The following is a 21,865-nucleotide window of genomic DNA, read 5'->3' as shown; positions in this document are numbered from 1 at the left end:
GGGAGGGGAAGGCATGCAGTGATTGGAATAATGGTGAGGTGGATCTCATTGACCATGAGATCCTTGATTGGGATTGTAAACCTGGGCCAATCAGGGAGCCCTGGCTGACAGATATAGACAGGGGATTCAGAGAGTCTCCTCATACTAGGGACTGGCTCTGAGCTGGCTGGTCAGAGCCCACATACAGTGCACATGTCGATAAAGGGTGACTCAGTGACAGAATACTGGCCCTCTGCAGTTATTTCAACTTCCATGCTATTTCACCTCTTGCAAATGACATTCCATGATGCACACTGGTGAAACACAACGGCGTAATGCACCACACTCTGCAGTTGCATTTTCTTACATTGAGCAGGAGGAGCATCCAAGGGATTTTTGTTTTCACTTTGGGAATGGGGCGAATGTTTGAAGGTTGACAACAGTTTAAGTTAACACTGTGCTCCTTTTCTCTTGCCAGCATTGTTTGAGGTTGAGCGAATACAGATTGGAAACATCCCAAATTCTGTCGTGTGCAAATGTAGAAAAAGAGGCTCTGTGTATGTGAGAGTCTCACAGAGGTTTATCTCACAGCTCTGACTGCAACTTGCAGTAACTATGAATGCTTCCTGCTTTGTGCGTACTTCTGCTGCACTGCACACGGTAATTAGCCATCCAGTTAAATCTTACTCGTTAGCTCATTACCATAGTCAGCTCTGAAAACAACACAGCTCTTAAAATTATAAGAGAACAGCCTTGATCTTTCCTGGACTATAAAGGAAGCTTTGTAAAACAAGGCCAAAGATTAAGAGTTGGGTAAGCATCTAGAAATGCAGCCACAGCCAAACGTGCAACCTTCTTCTTTGTGTCCACGTTTTGTGAAGAAACAGACCAAGTTCGTTTGGATTGAAAGGCAGTCACATACAAATGGCCCTCCTTGTCTGCCATAGTCATGTGACCCCCCTCCCTCTCCCCACCACCATGCGGCTGGAGAGGTACGTTTGGGTGAAGGCTTCCCAGCAGCCCCTGCATGATGATCGGGTCATTTGTGAAAATTAAGATTCTTGACTCTGAGGAGAAACCAAGTTCAATTCCGCAAAAAACCAGGATCTGCGCGCCAAGGCCAGGAGCTCACTGACAGGCCTGATTGCACCTGGGGACCTCTCAATAATGTCTAATACTGCCTCATTTCGATGCAATTTCCCATTCTCCACCCTGCTGGAGAGAGAAACAAGATGGTGACAGTTCCCAACCGGGACGGGAATCCAGCTGCTTGTTCCTCCATCTTGGTCAACAGTCCCCATTAACTTGGGGTGCCAACCACCTGAGAGAGCCATATCCATGAATGTTGGCTCTGATGCATACCTACCTTTCAGCGTCATCATGGCACAGCCCCGAACCACTGCCAATAGAATTCTGTCCTTCGATGCCGCACTATCGAGTGCCTGTGTTTCTTTCATTCTAATACTGCTACCAGACACCCTGGCTGAAACTTAAGGTTCCTCACCCATTGTCCTAGCACTCAACCACATTGTGAGCTGACTGCATGTCTGCCTTGTCTTTTTGTGCCCTGTCCCCTCAGCCATAGCCTCAAAGCTCATTGCCTTCAGTTTCCACAACGATCAGTCAATGGAGGCGGGCATGTTATTGTGTGGCAACGTGCCACATCAATGAGCCAGCGGCTGATGTGGCAAGCACTCTGTCCATGAGGTCTACACCCCTCAGCACTCTTGAGCGTGAAGGTTTACTCTCTGCGTCCACGGGCCGACGACTCCATTCCGAAATCCCCGACTAAGGCGAGCACAGACACAACGCAGACCATTCTTTGGTGGGGCATCACGAAATGGGATGATGGACCTCCAGAACAATGAGGTTCTGATGCCTGGAGTGGGCTGCGGGGGTGCTGCGTGGTGCAACTCAGATGGAGAATGCTACACACAATCCCAGCATGCAGTGCTCCGGACAGCAGGGACAGGCAAAGAGGGGATGTGAAAGGTTCTGAAGAGTTGAGAGAGAGAGAGAGAGAGAGAGAGAAAAAACATGAGTAGTCTTCCAAGGAGGAAGACTGATTCAGAAAAACATCACTACCTGCATGTTAGACCAATGCAGGAACACGATGGGACTTAATTGACACTGGGGCTCCAATGAACGTGAACAGGATATTCTGGTCACTCATTAACTGCAAACGTGATGCTTCTTGAAAGACAAGCAGTCTCTGCCTGTCCACAGAAAAAAGATGATAGCCTGGGGGGTATTATCACCAGACTGTTAATCCAGAGATCCATGTAATGTTCTGGGGACCTGCGTTCAAATCCTGCCATGGCATCCTGCCTTTGAATTCCATAAGATAAATCTGGAGTTAGTAGTTTATTGATGAGTGTGAAACCATCGTTAGAAAAACCGATCTGGTTCATGAATGTCCTTTAGGGAAGGAAACTGCTATCTTGACCTGATCTGGCCTACATGTGACTCCAGACCCATGGCAATGTGGTTTATCCTCAATTGCCCCCTGGGCAATAAGTGCTGGAGTCACCCTCATATCATGAATGAATTAAAAAAGGAAGCTAGCACAGCCTTCTCTTTGTTTAGGATTTCCTACATTTTTTTGCTGTTACAGAATAAAAGTGGTGATTGCCAACCATTTGAAGGTTTTGCTGTCTCTGATGCTTCCACATTGAACAACGAGAAGATGTTCAGTATTAGGGAGAGAGTCGTATTCCCTTAGAATGGCACATCCCTTAGGATGAGGCTAAGGATGGGTAACCATTGCATGGCAATACATTTATGAATGCTCCCTGCAAATCTACAATGAAGCGCCAGCCTCTGTACCCTCAGAAGCATTTCACAGAATCTGTACAGTGTGGAAGCAGGCCATTCAGCCCATCGAGCCCACACTGACCCTCTGAAGACCATCCCACCCAGACTCACCTTATAACTCTGCATTTCCCATGGCCAATCCACTCGAACAGTACAGGCAATTTTGCACGGCCCATCCACAAAAGCTGCACAGCTTTAACTGTGGGAGAAAGCTGAAGCACGTGGGAGAAACCCACCAAGACACTGGCAGAATGGGCAAACTCCACACTGGGCAGTCACCCATGGGTGGAAGCGAACCCAGGTCCATGGTGACAGAGAGGCAGCAGTGCTAACTACTGGGCCACCGATTGGTTGACGATTTGTCTTTCATTGCCCTCTGGTTACCTGCACTATAGGACTCCTACTTGGCAGTGCTGGGTCTGGTGCATGTTTGGGACTGAACGCTGGCTGTAGCATCAGGGACCCTGGCACTGGTGAGTATGCCTGCTATCGCTGACTGGGATTTCATACAAGTGGAGTGCAGAGAGGTATGTTCCTGAGGTGAGCTGCAAAGAGCATAAGGAGAGATCTTGCTCAGGCTCAGTGGGGGGGGGGAAACCCCTCCAAGAAATGCAAGGCAATTCACAGCTCACTGATTCCTTGTAAAATTCAGCCCCTTGCATTAAACTCTCTGCTGAGTTGGACATTTGAAATCTGACACAAGAAGCAGACTAATGTAGAGGTTTAAGAAAGCAAGCGATTGACATAGGCACACGCAGAACTCCATTAGGAAGCAAAAATTAAAAATAGAGAACAATGAAGCAACCCATTCTTAAAATACAGAAAATGGCTGAAGCTTTTCAGTTATCATTCCAGCTCAAATATCAGGCTTTAGGAAGCTAAACTAGAATTTCTTCCACGCACAATGGCAGAATGATGACATGACAATGGATTTATTGAGCAGACCAGGGCAGCTATAAGCTGCTACATTTTATGACTGTGAAGAAGAGATTTTTTCAAAATCTACTGTGATACCAGTGAGACAGGGCTTGGAGCAACTCTAATGCAGTAAGGACAACTGGTTGCAGAACATTAACTCAAAGGGAACACATTACGTTTGAAATAACAAAGTGTGCTTGGCCATTGTTTTTCGCTTTGTAATGCAACATTTTCATCAATACCTACTTCCAGCAGACAAAATAATGAGCCACTTCAAAGCAGTTTCCGCCTATTGGTGCTGCCCGCTCCAAACAGCGGGCAAAGAGTGTCACTCAAATGCCAGAGAAATCCTATTAGATGCTAGGCAGACACAAAGGGAAGCAGATCTACATTGGGAGTGCTGCTCTTGACAGCATGTTTGCAAATCAAGAAAATCAACAACGTTGCAACCGTGTGTGACACCTCTAAATTCAGTGTGAAAATGTGGGGTTGTTAGAAAATCAGCATGTCAGCCCAGCAAAGACATTGAATCTAACAGACAAGTACCTTGCTCAAATCAAACAGGCAGCCCAAAACATTGCAACTCTTGCGGCAGTGCAAGAAGTGATGAAAGGATGACCAGAAAGCATCAAGGACATACCCATTGCTATCAGAGTGTATTAGACGTACAGAGGTGATTTACAACCAAGATGGCAAATTGTACAAAAGAAATAGAGTCATTATTGCAAAGTAGTTGAGAGGTGAGATGCAAAAGTGCATCCAAAAAAGCCACTGAGAGTTGAGTCAAGTCTGAAAAAGGCAAGAGATGTGTTTTACTGACCAAAGATGAGCAACAAAAGCAAGGACCACCTCAGCCAGTGCAATGCTTGTAATAAGAACCAAGCTAAGCAAGTGAAAGAGCTGCTGATAACTCATGACATTCCAGGTAGACTTTGGATGAAGCTGAGAATACACCACTTCACTTTCACAGGAACTGACTGGTTGGTTGCTGCAGACTATTATTCTGAATATTGGTAGGTCGACCAGCTGGTTTCAGTGATTACTGCTAAGATTTTCAAATGCATATTCCTACCTTACGATGAGTGACAATGGCTCTTAGCTCACAAGCAAAGAATTGAGCCACTTCATAAACAATGGTGAAATTCAACACCGTACGTCATCCCCCAGTCAAATTGAAAGGCTCAGGCTGCAGTGAAAAAAATCAAGCAAATCCAGCCCAGATATAGTCAAGCCAATCCTCAACTGGAGAAATACACTTAATGTTGGCAGGGAGGGTTGCCCATACAAAGATTTGTGTGGGCAACCCTCCCTGCCAACATTAAGGGAGAATGTGCAAACTCCACATAGAAAGTTGCCCGAGGCTGAGATCGAACCCTGGCGCTTTGAGGCAGCACTGAGCCCCTCTGCCACCCTACATATATTCCATGGGTCCTTGGGGAGATAGATGCCTTAATGTTCATTTACAACACCAACTGTGATAAAATCTCAGACTTACACATCGTTTGAGTTCTATGTTGACTGACTACATGCAGTGAGTGCCACTGAAGAAGAGCTGGGTACCAATAAAATGACATGTCTCATGTTATGGTGCCATTTTATGCTTAACTTCATGATTAAATCCTCTTAAAACTTTTCCTTTGAATTCCCATCATTTCACAACATCGATTCTCAAATCCACTGACAATGTAACCCATGGATTCTTCGGCAGATGTGTGCTGGGACCAGGCTTTTACTTCACACCCTGCCTTGCCATCATTCAAGACTGGCATCAATACCCTTCCTCAAAGGTCATTCTGCATCTTGCCATTCTCAGCAACCACCCCTCAGCCAATCACCCATTCCTCTTTAACCTCTCAGGGGGGGTCATTAACACCCATTATAATGTCCTCTTCTCCTGTCACTCCAAATCAAATTGTTGCCATCCCTGTTAAGTTGAATCAGTACTGTTCATCATCAACTTAAACGGTGAAGAATAGTGTATCTGCAGGGGCTCATTCTAACAAGATGGAGAGAGATGAAATTGTAACTTTAATGATCAGTTTTGTCTCTAGAATATTGATGTGTTGGGTAGCACTGCTGCCTTGTAGCGCCAGGGACCTGGATTCGATTCCACCCTCAGTAACTGTCTGTGTGGAGTTTGCACATTCTCCCTGTGTCTGCGTGGGTTTCCTTCCCCAGTCCAAGAATGTGCAGGCCAGGTGGATTAGTCACAGGGAATGGAGATAGGATAGCGGGCAGGGTCCGGGGCTGGGTGGGATGCTCTTCAGAGGGTCGGTATGGAGTTGATGGGCCAAATGGCCTGCTTCTGCTATGCAAGGATTCTATGAACTGTAGAGAAGACGATTCATTACAGAAACAAACCATGACAATACTCTGTTGAGTAATGAGCCAAACTGGGAATGAAATGAAGATTTTGCTGAGTGCGCAAGTTGCAAGCGTCAGATTACCAGATCCAGGGATACATGAAATGTATTGGGCTGACCTCAAAGTAGGGTGTGAAAACAAAATGTGCCTTTTAAATTTTATTATCCAAGAACTTTGGACAACTATGATTGATTTGCAGTTAACATTCGAGATGCAATTGGAAAAATGGTCTCATAAAACAAATGGCTTTATTCCCCAACTATAGAAAAAGGCTTGGCAATTGCCGTGCAAACTCTTCGGTTCACTGCATCTCTGACACTGTCAGCTCTGTTCCAACCGTTTATGAGAGACAAACCAGGTGAAGTGAATAGGCTTGATAAAAAATAAAAAGCAAATTCTTAAATGGGTTAGAAACAAAGTCTATTCAAGACTCAAGGAGGGATAGCTTCGATTCCCTACCGTGTGGAAACAGGCCCTTCAGCCCAACCAGTCCACACTGACCCTCCGAAGAGTAACCCACCCAGACCCATTTCCCTCTGACTAATGCACCTAACACTGTGGGCAATTTAGAATGGCCAATTCACCTGACCTCACATCTTTGGATAGATCTAACCTTTCCAATATCGTCTGGAAACATCTTTCCTTTCTGTTTGTTTCGTAAAATATCTCACCTTGACGGATTTTTATGCTCGATATATTTTGGGCTCATTCAGGCTTAATGGGCAATCCCATAAACAGGCCTCACTCCAGCTCTGATACAGATTCAATCCATTTCAACCAAATATTTAGGGAACTAGCAGGTTCACATGGATTGGAATAAAGAGCTTTACACCAGAGGCACATGCTAATGTCGGATTTTGTTCTCATCCATGATGCAACGTAGCAAACTTCATAGAGTTACAGCCAAAACAAGCCATTCAGAGCAACAGATCCATATGTTTCTCGCAAATCTTCTGCTAACCCTTACATTACTTATCCTGGATTATCATGGAATCCCTAAAGTGTGGAAACAGACCATTTGGTGCAACAAGGCCACACTGGCCTCTGAAGAGTAATTTACCCAGACCCATTCCCCTACCCTCTTACTCTATGTTTCCCCTGACTAATGCACCTAACCTATATATTCCTGAACACTGTGGGCAATTTAGCCTGGTCTATCCACCTAATCTGCACATTTTTGGATTCTGGGAGGAAACTCACACAGACACGAGGAGAATGTGTCACCTGAGGCTGGAATCAAACCTGGGCCCCTGGCGCTGTGAGGCAGCAGTGCTAACCACTGAGCCACTGTACCACCCTAACCTTTGTGCTTCTGTTTATTGTACCTTTGTCTAATGCTCCCAAAATCCATACTGTATGTCGCTAATATACTGTGTCATTGCGAAGGTTTATTTTCACTGCTGTCTAAATATCTTCTCTGTGATTCTCTATTAGTTTTGATCGTATTGTGAGATTGAACTGAGTTCTCAACCATCTTGGAGGTGAATGAACAGACATCAAAGAGTCGGTTGAAATCTACATTTCTTCCACCTCCACATGGAAAATAGTGAAAACATAACTAATTTTCACTCTGAAAAGAGGCATCAACTTTAAACTGGGGAATGAATAAGGAGGGATACCATTGATATCCAACAAAGCTGCAGTTCCCAGATAGTGCAAAAGTGTTGTTATTTACCTTGACGCAACGGAAATGACTCAATAAATCATGGGTTGGTTAGCTTCCAATTGTTGACTAACAGTTTCTCAGTTGTCACTTGATTCCTCCAACATAATAATTACCCTTTTCTCCCTTGTTGGGTCGGGGAGAGACCAAAAAGATAATTCAAAAAGGGCCCCCATGACCATCAAGCCTCTGGCCTAGATACTTAACAGAGCTGTCAGGTAACTGCTAGTAAGGTAAAGCTTTCCCCTGTCAAGTGGGCAGACCTGATTACTGTTTTGAAATCTATTTCCTAGCCTCAGCCAGCCAGATTGAGTGGTAGAGCACTGGGCAAGGGGCGAAGAGGCATCATGGATTAGGAAAGCTGTCAATGGATGACAAGAGGTTTTAGGGGTTAAGGGGCATGTCAAATTGACATTATGAGGTGGAGATGTCCAAGAAGGGTATTGAATCATGGAGAAGAGGCTAATTGAACCTTGAGTGGTTGGGTCCAATATGAAGATCTTCGAGGAGAAAGTGAGGACTGCAGGTGCTGGAGATCAGAGCTGAAAATGTGTTGCTGGAAAAGCGCAGCAGGTCAGGCAGCATCCAAGGAGCAGGAGAATCGACGTTTCGGGCATTCCTGAAGAAGGGCTTATGCCCGAAACGTCGATTCTCCTGTTCCTTGGATGTTGCCTGACTTGCTGCGCTTTTCCAGCTCCAATATGAAGATGTTAACTTGCGGAGGGCTGGGGTAGGGGAACGCTTGTGTTTCTCTTGGCCCACAAGCAGTGGTAGAGAAGCACCTTACCTCCAAACAGACTAGCAGGTCCCACCTCCTTTCAACTACTGGGCCTCCCAAACTCCAGGGAACCCAGTCAGCCACTGTTAAGGGCATAAGAGATAAAAATCTGGAGCATTCGTCCTCATTAAAATATTTAAACAATTAACCTGACTCTTGAGAGCCAATCGGTTTCTCCCTTCAACAATACTGCCTGGCAACTGTTGAAATTGGAAGTAGGGTAGGCAGGGAGAGGGACAAAAACAGAAATTGCTGAAAAAGCTCAGCAGGTCTGGCAGCATCTGTGGAAAGAAGTCTGAGTTAACGTTTTGGGTCTATTGACCCTTCCTCAGAACTGATGGTGGCTAGGAAAAGTTTGTTTTTTACAGAGAAGATGAGGTGGGGGAGGGGAGGTGGGTGTAAAGCCCAAGGGGAGAGAAGAACAGATGGACTGGCAAAAGAGTGGGTAACGATCAGTGGATAATTATTAATGGGGACTATTAGTGACTAACAATGGGTTGTGTGCAACAGTAGACCATGTGTGGTGCAAGGTCTGGGCTGTGGGGGTTGGTGTAAGGACATGAGAGAAGGTGCCGCAAGCCATAAAATTAGAACATAGAACACAGAAACGTACAGCACAGAACAGGCCCTTTGGCCCACGATGTTGTGCTGAGGATTAATTCTAATGTAAAATAAAATAACTTACTTCTGCACCCCTCAACTCACTGCTATCCATGTGCATGTCCAGCAGTCACTTAAATGTCCCCAATGACTTTACTTCCACCACCACCGCTGGCAACACATTCCATGCATTCACAACTCTGCATAAAGAACCTACCTCTGACATCTCCTCTATTCCTTCCTCCCAACATCTTAAAACTATGACCCCTCATGCCAGTAAATCCTGCCCTGGGGAAAAGTCTCTGGCTATTGACTCTATCCATGCCTCTCATTACCTTGTATACCTCGATCAGGTCAGCTCTCTTCCTCCTTCTCTCCAGAGACAAAAGTCTGAGCTGAGTCAATCTTTCTTCATAAGGCAAGCCCTCCAGTCCAGGCAGCATCCTGGTAAAGCTTCTTTGCACCCTCTCCAAAGCCTCCGCATCTTTCCTATAACACAGCGACCAGAACTGGACACAATATTCCAAGTGTGGTCTCACCAAGGCCTTGTAGAGCTATAGCAAAACCTCGTGGCTCTTAAACTCGATCCCCCTCTTAATGAAAGCCAAAGCACCATTAGCCTTCTTAACAACTTGGGTGGCAACTTTGAGGGATCTATGTACTTGAACACCAAGATCCCTCTGTTTGTTGAACACGATAGTGAGTCCAGAAGGCTGGAGGGTTCCCCAAGTGGGAAAAGAGATGTTGTTCTTCCAGCTTACGCTGAGCTTCACCGGAGCACTGCAGCAAACGCGAGACAAAGATGTTGGCCAGGGAACAGGGTGGGGTGTTGAGGTGGCAGGCAACTGGAAGCTCAGGGTCATTTTCACGGGCAGGATGTAGGTGTTCTGTGAAGGGGTCGCCCATCTGTGTTTCATCTCTCTAATGTCGAGGAGACCACACTGTGAACAGCAAATACAGTCGACTTGATTGAGTGAAGTGCAGGCAAATTGCTGATTGACCTGGACGGTGTGACTGGGGCCTTGGCTGGTGAGGAGGGAGGAAGTGAAGAGGTCGGTGTTACACCTTCTGTGCTTTCAGGGGAAAGGTGCCGTGGGGGGCTGTTGGTGGGGGTGGGGTGGCGAGGTTTGGAGGGGGGAGGTGGGGGGGAGATGGGAGAGGGTGGTGTGTGTAGGGGAGGGAGTTTGGCTGAAATCAGAAATTGCCCCAAACATTTTTCGGTCTCACCTGAAGCAAAAAAAACCCCACCCAGAACCCCCCCCCCCCATCCAGCATGATTCATTTTATGAAGCACTTACTTGAACGTTTTGTTTGTTGACTTTCTCATGCCATAGGCCATGGTTGCTTGAAAGTAGAATTGCTCACTCTCATCCCATTCATACTGTCAGTGAACAAGATTTAAACATCAGTCTCGCACTCAAACCTCTTGCTTCACGTCTCACTGAAATGTTAGATCTGGGCTCAGCAGGAACCTCTTCCTGATGAAGGGCTCCTGCCCGAACCATCGATTTTCCCTGCTCCTCGGATGCAGCCTGACCTGCTGCGCTTTTCCAGCACCACTCTAATCTTGACTCTAATCTCCAGCATCTGCAGTACCCACTTCCGTCTAGGAACCTCTTCCTGGTCAACACTGGCTCAGCCATAGCTTGAGGTTAACAGACAGCTTGGTCAGTATTGCTGGCTGTGTTAGGAGCTCTGCAACCAGTGGCATACAGCTTACCGTGAATATTTTCAAGAAACGCACTGGTACACAGTGATGGAGCATATCCCCATTTGTGCAGTTCCTGGGGATCAGTGAGAACGGTTTTGAATAGTGTAGCTATCTCTACAATTTTAAATATACTGTTAATGTTCTCAGTTTGCAGAGGTGACAAATGTACTCACCTTCAGTTCCAAAAAAAACAAATGTGGCTGGACATATAATCAAATCATATAATCGGGTTCGCAACTTTGGTGGCACAGTGACTCAGTGGTTCACCCTCATGTCACCAGTGACCCAAGTTCGATTCCAACCTCGGGCGACTGTCTGTGTGGAGTTGGCATATTCTCCTCGTGTCTGTGTGGGTTTTCCCCGGGTGCTCCGGTTTCCTCCCACAGTCCAAAGATGCGCAGGTTATGTGGATTGGCCATGCTAAATTATCCTGGAGCGTCCAGGGATATACAGGCCAGGCTGGGTGGGTTAGTCATGGGAAATTCAGGGTTACAGGGATAGGGTGGGTCTGCGTGAGATGCTTTTCAGAAGGTTGGTGTGGACTCAATGGGCTGAATGGCCTGCTCCCACACTCTATGTTCGTTGACACACCCTTGGCTTTGTAAACAGAAGCATTGAACACAAGTAAAGAAATTAATCCAAATGTTTATACATCTTAGAAACAAGAGGAGACTACTCATTCCCCTTGAGACTGTACTGCTTTTCATTTAGAGTGTTGGCTGCTCTAGTATCTATTGACTGACTTTGGCTCCGTTAATCTTAATACTTTACCTAACAGAAAAACTATCAGTTGCTTTTTTGAAATTTTCTCACTGAACTTCCAGCCTCAACGTCTGCTTGAAGGAAAACTTCAGATCTCTACCTGCTCTTTATGGAAAAGGGGGCTCCTCCAAATATCATCAAAGTCTGGAGATCACAGCGAGTCACCTTCATCCATAAACAAAAGGCAAGATAACATTTCAAGTCCAAATGACTCTTCATCAGAGCTCAACGACCACAAGACGTAGGAGCAGAAATTGGGCCATTCATCCCGTTGGGTCTGCTAGACCGTTCAATCATGGCTGATACGTTTCTCAACCCCATTCTCCCACTTTCTCCTTGTTACCCTTGATCTCATGACAACCAAGAACCTATCTATCTCAGTATTAAATAGACTCAATGACCTGGCCTCCATTGCCTTCTGTGGCAGTGAATTCCATAGATTTACCACTCTCTGTTTAAAGAGGTTCCTCCTTATCTCCATTCTAAAAGGTCTTCCCTTTACTCTAAGGATGTGCCCTCAGGCCCTAGTCTCTCTTAACAATGGAAACATCTTCCCAAGATCCAGTCTATCCAGGCCATTCAGTATTCTCTAAGTTTCAATTCGATCCCCTCGCATCCTTCGAAACTCTATCAAGTATAGACCCAAAGTCTTCAAATATTCCTCATATGTTAAACTTTTAATTCTTGGGACCAATCTTGTAAACCTCCTCTGAACACACTCCAGGGTCAGTATGGGCGGTACAGTGGCACAGCGGTTAGCACTGCTGCCTCACAGCGCCAGAGACCCGGGTTCAATTCCCGCCTCAGGCGACTGACTGTGTGGAGTTTGTACATTCTCCCCGTGTCTGCGTGGGTTTGCTCCGGTTTCCCACCACTGTCCAAAAATGTGCAGGTTAGGTGAATTGGCCACGCTAAGTTGCCCGTAGTGTTAGGTGTAGGGGAATGGGTCTGGGTGGGTTACGCTTCGGCGGGTCGGTGTGGGCTGAAGGGCCTGTTTCCACGCTGAAAGTAAGTAATCTCATCCTTCCTGAGATATGGGGCCCAAAACTGCACCCAGTACTCTGAATATTGTCTGACCAGAGCCTCAGAAGTAAACCCCTGCTTTTACATTCAAGTCTTCTCAAAATAAATGCTATTATTGCATTTGCCTTCCTAACTACTGGCTCAACCTGCAAGTTTACCTTGAGAGAATCCTGTACGAGAACTCCTAAGTCACATTGCCCTTCAGACTTCTGAACAGTCTGCCCATTTTGAAGAATAGCCTCTCTTCTTCCGACCAAAGTGCATGACCTCACACTTTCCCACATTCCACTCCATCTGTCACTTCTTTGCCCATCCCCCTACCCTCTCCAAATCCTTCTGCAACCTCCCTGTCTCCTCAATGCTACCTGTCACTCTACTTATCTCTGTATCATCTACAAACCTCGCCAGAATACCCTCGATTCCTTCACTTAGATCGTTAATGTATCAAGTGAAAAGTTGTGGACACAACACTGAGCCTTGCAGAATACCAGTTGTCACCGGCTGCCATCCTGAGAAGGGCCCTTTCATCCCCACTCTCTGCTCCCTGCCAGACAGCCAGGCTTCTATCTATGCTAACACCTTGCCTCCAACACCATGGGCCCTTACCTTACTCAGTAGCCTCCTTTGCAGCACCTTGTCAAAGGCCTTCTTGAAGTCCACATACATAATATCCATTGTCTCTCCTTGGTCTAACCTGCTTGTTACCTCCTCAAAGAATTTGAGCAGGTTTGACCTCCCCTTAATGACACCATGTTGACTTTGCCCTATTTTACCATACACTTACAAGTATTCAGAACTCTCATCCTTCACAATGGATTCAAGGACCTTACCTATGTTTGAGGTTAGGCTAATTGGTCTGTCATTTTCCATCTTTTGTCTTATTCCCTTTTTAAACTGAAGTGGTTAGTGGTTTTCAGTCCACTGGGACCCTCCCTGATTCTAATGATTGCTGAAAGATCATCCACTAATGCCTCCACTGTCTCTTCAGCTATCTCCCTTAGAACACTGGGGTGTAATCCATCTAGTCCAAGTGATTTATCCACCTTCAGGCCAATCAGCTTTTCAAGCACCTTCTCCTTGGTGATGGCCACCATACTCAGCTCTGCCCCCTCTTGACTTTTTGGGATATTACTCATATCTTCCACTGTGCAGACTGATACAAAGTCCCTCAGCCATTTCCTTGTTCCCTACTACTATCTCTCCAGCAGAATTTTCCAGCAGCCCAGTGTCCATTTTTGCCTCTCTTTTGTCCTTCATATATCTAAATAAATTCTTAATGTCGTCTTTTATATTACTGACTAGCTTAACCTCATATTTAATCTTCTCCCTCCTTATTTCTTCATTTGTTGCCCTCTGTTGGTCTTTGTAAGCTTCTCAATCCTCTGGTTTCCCACTGCCCTTCACCATATTATATAATTTCTCTTTTGTTTTTATTCTATCCCTGACTTCCCTAGTCAGCCATGGTTGCCTCATCCTCACTGTACCATGGTTTTTTCCCCTTGGGATGAATCTCTGCTGTGTCTCCTGAATTACTCCCAGAAACTCCTGCCATTGCCTTTCCTGCTCGGCTCCTCTCCCAGTCAATTCTCCCCAGACCCTCCTGAGTGTTGTTGGTGAGACCAGCATTCATTGATGCTCCTTTGTTGCCCCTTGAGAAGATGGGGGGGGGGGGGGGTGAGCTGTCTTCTTGAACCGCTGCAGTCCCTGTGCTGTGGGTTGACCCACAATGCCCTTAGGGAAAGAATTCCAGGATTCTGACCCAGTGACAGCGAAGGAACGGCAACGGGTTTCCAAGTCAGGATGGTGCGTGGCTTGGAGGGGAGTTTGCAGCTGTGGTGTTCCCATATATTTGCAGCCCTTGTCATTATAGATGGAAGTGGTCATTGGTTTGGAAGGATCGTTGGTGAATTACTGTAATGCATCTTGTAGATAGTACACACTGCAGTTACTGAGTGTCATGGTGAAGGCGGGGGGGGGGGGTGGGAGGGGGGGGTGGGGGAGGGGGGCGAACGTTTGTGGAAGTGGTGCTAATCAGGTGGGCTGCTTTGTCCTGGATGGTGTCAAGTTCCTTGAATGCTATTGGAAATGCCGTCATCCAGTTGAAATTATATTAAATTATTTCTTAAGTTCTTTATTTTGATTGACTTTAATCTTTCTTTGTATGCCTAATACTTAACCCTCATCTACCGCTGTTAAAACAATATAGGGTCAATACTCAGCAAGTCTACTTTTTCTTAATTTTCACTGACAATGGGTTAGACCTCATTTCGAGCTTTGTGTACAATTCTGAGCATCACCTTCAGGAAGGTGACTTCACTCCATGTCTTGGAGAGAATACAATAGAGTTTTACTGGGGTGGCTTTATTGATTTGGGATGATAGATACAAGGAGGGTTTGGAGAAATTTGCATAATTTTCCTTGGAGCATAGAATTGGACGACATGGTGGCTCAGTGGTTAGCACTGCTGCCTCACAGTGCTAGGGTCCCAGGTACGATTCCTGTCTCGGGTGAGTGTCTGTGTTGAGTTTGCACATTCTCCCTGTGTCTGTGTGGGTTTCCTCTCACAATCTAAAGATGTGCAGGTCAGGTGAATTGGCCATGCCCACAGTGATCAGCGCATTAGTCAGGGGTAAATATGGGGGAATGTGTCTGGTTGGCTTACTCTTCGGAGGGTCGGTTTTGGACTTGTTGGGCCGAAGGGCCTGTTCGCATACTGTAGGGGATCTAATCTAAGAAAGCTGTTCAAAATAACGTGGAGTTTTTGATTGAATAAATTGAGAGAAACTATTTCTATTGAGCAGAACCCCTGTAAGATTGAGGGCACCGACTGAAAGGAATTGACTTGCATTTGTAGAGTGTTGTAATTGATCTGGAGCATGTCTTGTTTGGTACATACTTTGATGGTTAACATTGGGACATAATCTTTCACTGCATTGCATTCATTATAATAAATGGGTGAAACAGAACGTATCACCTGGAGGCTACAAATCTTCACGTTGTTCTTGCATCACTTCAGATAGCTGTATTGGGTTGGACTTACTCATCCCCCCCACAGTATTAGAGTAAAGGATAAAGTCAACACAATCCCAGAGGACCACAGGGCTGTTCTCTCATGAGAAAGAGATGACTGGGATTGGAGAGTTACCATCCCTCAAGTGAGGGGTGAGGCTGAGAAGACAGAACCTTCACTATCAGCTCAGTCTGGTGCAGGAATTGAACCCACACTTATGGTGCCAGTCTGCATCATAAAGTAGCCAACTGGCCCATGTCTGTCACTGTCACATCCCCCACAAACTGGATACGCCCTGTGTGATCATCAGCTCAGACCCAGGGGGACCAGCTCAGGAGAAAGGTTCAGGTAACACTGGATGCTAAGGACAGGGGAGAAAGTTACTACATTTCTTGGTACTAACAGGTGCATGGAGTAGCATTTAATTCCCTGACCACAGCCATGTGCTCGGATAGCAATTGACTTGACACTTGGGTGTTCCCCAAGGTCCCACCTGTACAACTGTTCTTAAAACAGCTTCAAGATCATGACTGCATTAAAATTGGGTGAGGATCCCCTTATTAATCCAGCTTAGCAAAACACAATGCTTTTGAAGGTGTCCATCTGAATATTTCTTACATGTTGTGAGGACCTGTTTGCTGTGGTGTAGACCCCTGGACTCTGATCTGAAGTGTCCCAGTCATAGCCATCCCATAGCCATTGGGGTGGCATGTGGCCTCACAACGCTAGGGACCCCAGGTTCGATTCCAGTCTTGGGTGAATGTTTGTGTGGAGTTTGCACATTCTCCCCGTGTCTGCGTGGGTTTCCTCCCACAGTCCAAAGGTGTGCAGGCCAGGTGAATTGGCCAATGCTAAATTGCCGATAGTGTTAGGTGTATTAGTTAGAGGGAAATGGGTCTGAGTGGGTTACTCTCCAGGGGGTCGGCGTGGACTGGTTGGGCCGAAGGGCCTGTTTCCACACTGTAGGGAATCTAATCTGATATATCCCAGGTTCTTCCCATGAGCTGCATGTCACATTATAGGGGTCCATTGAAGTAAGCCATCATCTGAATGGTTTGGAGATCTGACTCCAATGGCTCAGCTTTGCAGGATTATTGCTCTTTATTTGTGAAAGTGGGAAGTGAAGTTGGGGGAACAATTGCAGCTGGAGCAGAGAGGCAACATGTTTCAGACATCTGTCTTTGTGGTCCGAGGTTTTTGTTGTAAATGTTAAAGGAAAAATAAAACAAAAAAGGACTTTGCTTCCATCCTAACCCCTCACCCCACTCCCAAACTCTCTCTCCTTGCCCCACTGATGCCAATATATGCCACCCATCCCCCCCACAGCCCTCATAAACACTATCCTGACTTTTATTTACAGACAGTCTTTTTCCTGAAAAACTTAAAGGTCAGGAGATTTGGGTGCCATTTTAGTTTGACAGTTCCGTTGGCAGCTCCAGCGAGTTTGTCCACATTTCACATACCCTCATGTCTATTCTTAACGATCGCCAAGTGTATCTGACCTCTTCCACAGGGCACCTTACCACTCCCAAAAGAGTTAACCTCTCAAAAAGTGTGACCTACCTCCCCAAAGAACTCAAGCGTTCTCCTGAAAATGGTGGAACCACAGAAGTTTCATATTGGATTTCTCATCTGCAAAAATTGGATCAGTTTGGAGGGAGCTGCACTTTAAATATGTTCAGAGTTGATGATGGGAGGTTGGAGGAACCTCAATCAAACCTCAGACATCATTTTAACCAAGCAAGAGACACTCTCCTTCATTGCAAAAATTCAGGCTCATGTACCATGAAGCTACTGAATACCACTTGAGTTTACCAAGATCTAAGTGCCATTTACAGGTATTTCCCAATGGTATCTAAGACCAGGAATGCCAGCTAATTTGTCCCTTCTTCAGTTGCGACTCTATTATACATGATTCAATTTTTATTGCGTAAACCCATGTTGCTGCCTACTTATCTCACAACCACATGCATCATTTGGGAATCAGTAGCAAGGAAATCAATAACAAGATCCAAAAAAACACCAATGATTGTTGAATCAGGTTCTTAAACCGGGAATACCGAAACAGTTATATGCCATGAATACATTTCTTCATTCCCACTGAACAAAGCTACTGTTTGAAGAGAAATCAGAACATTTCAGACGGTTCTCCTTCAAACAGTGAAGTTTAGGATGCGATCTACAATGGTTTCCAAAGCAAGGTGGCGTTTTGTTGGGGGTCAGAAGTGGGAAAGAACGAGTCAATAACTTGAGGTTTAAAGTCATTGGAAAAGCACGTTGAATAGAGATGAGGAAGATTCTCTGTTTAATTCTAAAGAGGGTGTTGGAAAAGTACGTGAGGATCAGGAAATAAATGTTAGGCGGGGCTACTGCTCATCAAAGTCTTAGCACATGGATGATGGTCCAAAATGTCTCCTTCTTCGTTCTGTGTCTCTCTAACACGACAATGATGGAAACCTGTTGAGAGGGAATTGTAAGCCAGCTGATGGGAGTGAGGGTATGAATGATGAATAATGCTATAATCCTTAGACAAGAGGAGTCTATCAACCTCAGCCTTGATGTTTCCAATCAATTCAACAGTTTGTTATTATGCAAGGAGAGGGTTCCACACCTCCACAGCACTTAAGTGGCCCTTGATGCCAATCTTAAACTGCCTAAAGACTATACCTTTTTGATTTTATGCTTTTGTTGCACATCTGATAAGGTAAACAAGACTGCCACAACAACTCTGTGAACAAGGACCTTTGAATAATTTTCCATCATTGTCATGCTATAGGGACCCAAAATGTAGGAGGAGATAATTTGGCCCAGAAAACCCTTCTTTTCCCTCCTGTCTATGCCCGTCTGTGTGTCGAGGGAGAGTTTATAAAGGGGTAAGAACTTTACCCAATAGAATTACTTGTTGACAGTTCATCAATGTTTATCTGTGTCGAATTCCTGCAGTGTGGAAGCAGGCCATTCAGCCCTCACCAGGTTTTGACGTGCATCCCAGCCATCCTATCCTGCAGTTCTCATGGCTAATCCACCTAACCTGCACGCTATGGGTAATTTAGCATGGCCAATGCACCCAACTTGCTCATCTTTGGATTGTGGGAGGAAACCGGAGCACCCGGAGGAAACCCACACAGACACGGGGAGAATATACAAACTCCACATATAGTCAACTGAGGCTGGAATCCAATCCAAGTCCCTTACGCTGTGAGGGAGCAGTGCTAACCACTGAGCCACAGTACAGTATAAGTCTATGTAATAAAGATCCATTCCTGTTTGATATGGAAACCTGATCAATCAGGTAAATTGAGAGAATTCTAGCACGCCTTTTAAATTCTTTTAACTCTTGTCCTGACTCAAGGAACAGAAAGGCTTGATTTCCCAGGATGCTGCCTCAGTGAGGGTTAACGGCTAATTATAAGGTTATGCCCCCTTGTTCTCAATGCCACCGAGAGCGGAAATGGTTTATCCGATTAAGAGCCTTTAATCGTCTTAAACAGCAATTATGGTGAACTTACTGCCTCGTTTCCAAGGGCTGCATTCAGGCTGATTCGCACTTTATGAGCATCAGGAGATTCTGTAATTAATGTGACCAAAAACAACATCAAACTCTTGAAGCAAGGCACAAGTGTCTCTTTGGATAAAGGGTTAACAACACTGTGAGATGCGCTGAAGATTGAGGGCGAGAAGTTATTCAAACAACTAAAGCGTGCATCATTTAGTGAATTTTAGGGTAATTTCAGAAATGGTTTTTGATCTGATCTGGTGTCAGTTCATAATCAGCAATGTTATTATGTTAAAAAATGTGAAATTAATTGGGTGACAAAAATCAGAAATGATCAATTTCCTCAATGCATCCTAACTGCGATATCATCAGAAATTTAATGTACAAAATGCACAAAAGGAAAGCTTCAGAGAAGGTAACGTACCTTTGGTGCAAAGCTGATCCCCTGCCATGGCATCAGACCCTTGAGATGGGAAGAAATTGAAAACAAGGAGTAAAATCCCAATCCACATCCTTACTATTGGAAAGACGCTGCAAAGGATGATCCACACAGAAGGGGCTCTTATATTCTCCGTCAGGTACAAATCAGCAGCAGGAATGGGTGGAAAAGCATGTATACAGGTCTGTAAAAGGTTTAATTATTAAACGAGGATGGTCCTCTGGTAAACAATCTTGCCGATTTTTACAGACCTTTCATTACCACACTACCTCTTTCATTGTCAGTGATATGAGGTGGGAAGAGAAATCTCAACAAGCAAACTCAATAGAAACGCGACAGAGAAGTGATTGCAATTGAGACTGCGGGTTGTTAACCTTACATTTATCTGCTCAGCATCAGCCAACAGCAGGAATTAAATATATTTAACAGCTTTGTGAGTGCAGCCCTCAATGGCAGTGATTTTGAAAGTGAGTTGCACTCAGGATTTCTACCTAGCAGAAGAAATAGGAACTCTAGCATTGAGTTGAGCAAGGATTTGGTCTTTAAAAAAAAACTGCAGCCCAGGTTTCCATGGTGATTCATAGAGTCATACAGACCTTTTGGTCCAACCAGTCCATGCCAACACAATCCCCAACTGAACTAGTCCCACCTGCCGGAATTGAGCCCATAACCCTCCAAACCTTTCCTATTCATGTAATTATCCAAATGTCTTTCATTGTAACTGTACCTGCGCATCCACCACTTCCTCTGGAAATTCATTCCATTCACTAACTTTGCAACCTCACCTCTGAAGGTCTCCCTCACGTCTTTTTCCTCCCACCTTAAAACTATGCCCCCTTGTCCTGAAATCCCCCACACCAGGGAAAAGACACCAGCCGTACACCTTATCTATGCCTCTCATGATTTTATAAACCTCGATAAGGTCACCCTCCAACCTCCTACGTGCCAGTGGCAAATAGTCCCAGCCCATCCAGCCTCGTCCTTGTGTCTCAAACCCTCCGTTTCCAGCGAGATTCTGGGAAGTCCTTTCTGAACCTTCTCCAGCTTAATGAAATCCTTTCTACAATACGGCGAGCAGAACAGGACACAGTCCTCCAGAAGAGGCCTCGTCAATGTCCTGTACACCTCAACATGATTTCCCAACTCTTCTACTCTGAGCAATGAAGACAAGGCATGCCAGGCACTTTCTTAACCACCTTGTCGTCTTGTGATACAAATTTCAAGGAATTATGTACCTCAACCCCGAGGTCTGTCTGTTCTACAACGCTGCCCAGAGCCCTACCTTTCATTGTAAGTGTCCTGCCCTGGTTAATGCAATACCTTGCCCTTATCCAAATTAAATTCCACCTGCCCTTCCTCTGCACATTGATTACATCTTTGTAATCTTAAATAATCTTTTTCCTATCCACTATGCCACCAATTTTAGTGTCATCCACAAATTTACTAGCCATAATTCTCATTTGAATCATTAATATAAATGACAAACAAAAATGGACCCAGCACTGACCCCTGAGCTTTGCGTTATTGGTGGGAGAGGTGAGGGGTTACCATGAAAGTCCCACGTTTGCAACCTCGCCTCTAACCTGAGACTTGGTTACCCTCAGTTTAAATTCACCATTTCTCTGAAGAGCGCGTGGTTGTGTACACGTGTGCACTTGGGAATGTAGTCTGGATATATGGTAAGTTTGTCTTTTATATGAGCTTCCAAAATGCAGTTGGTAAATGTCACAATATCGACTTGAACTCTACGGGAAGAACAGATTTGAAAATTTTTACAGACACTGTAATGCAGTATGTGGCACGGAGTTAGTGTTCGCACACTGCTGTTTGATATGTTATTACTCACTGGGATGAGTGGAAATCAAGAACCACTATTACCCAGGTTCGATATAAACACTAAGATTTCATGAAACTGCAGAAAATCCCAATTTGGGAAAACCCCAAGTCTGAATTTGTTCAATAACAATTTTAGAAAACTCTATTTATTGTGACACTCTTAATTTTAACAAGAACAATAAAAGAATGGGATTTTCCAATTATGTGATTGAAATTGTAACAAATTTTAAACCTGTCTCAAAACACACTCACACACACAGACAGATAGACACAAATACATACAGTCAGACAGACAGACACACAAACAGCTAGACACACACTGACAGACCCAGACACACACACACATCTACACGCACTCACAGATGCATATACACACAGACACACAGACAAACGCATACATACACAGTTATCATGAAAACAACACAAGTATTATGCATTTAGGGAAAATTATACAGGAAGATTGAGGTATAGG

The 21,865-nt window shown here is 45.1% G+C and overlaps 1 protein-coding gene across 1 annotated transcript in view; it reads right to left on the bottom strand.

Moving 5' to 3' along the window:
* Positions 1–19,956, bottom strand: part of cltrn (collectrin, amino acid transport regulator) — a 36,969-nt gene extending 17,013 nt beyond the window's left edge. The window contains exons 1-3 of the mRNA XM_072584344.1: positions 19,543–19,956; positions 19,132–19,190; positions 10,415–10,497 (exon numbers count right to left, since the gene is read on the bottom strand). Coding sequence (XP_072440445.1) covers positions 10,415–10,497; positions 19,132–19,190; positions 19,543–19,630 — 230 coding nt within the window. The 5' untranslated portion in view covers positions 19,631–19,956. The remainder of the gene's footprint in view (positions 1–10,414; positions 10,498–19,131; positions 19,191–19,542) is intronic.
* Between the last annotated feature and the right edge of the window lie 1,909 nt (positions 19,957–21,865).

The sequence above is a fragment of the Chiloscyllium punctatum genome, chromosome 15 (assembly GCF_047496795.1).
Source record: "Chiloscyllium punctatum isolate Juve2018m chromosome 15, sChiPun1.3, whole genome shotgun sequence".
NCBI lineage: Eukaryota > Metazoa > Chordata > Chondrichthyes > Orectolobiformes > Hemiscylliidae > Chiloscyllium > Chiloscyllium punctatum.
Note: the sequence above shows the minus strand (reverse complement) of the source record. Positions and strands in the feature narration are given on the sequence as shown.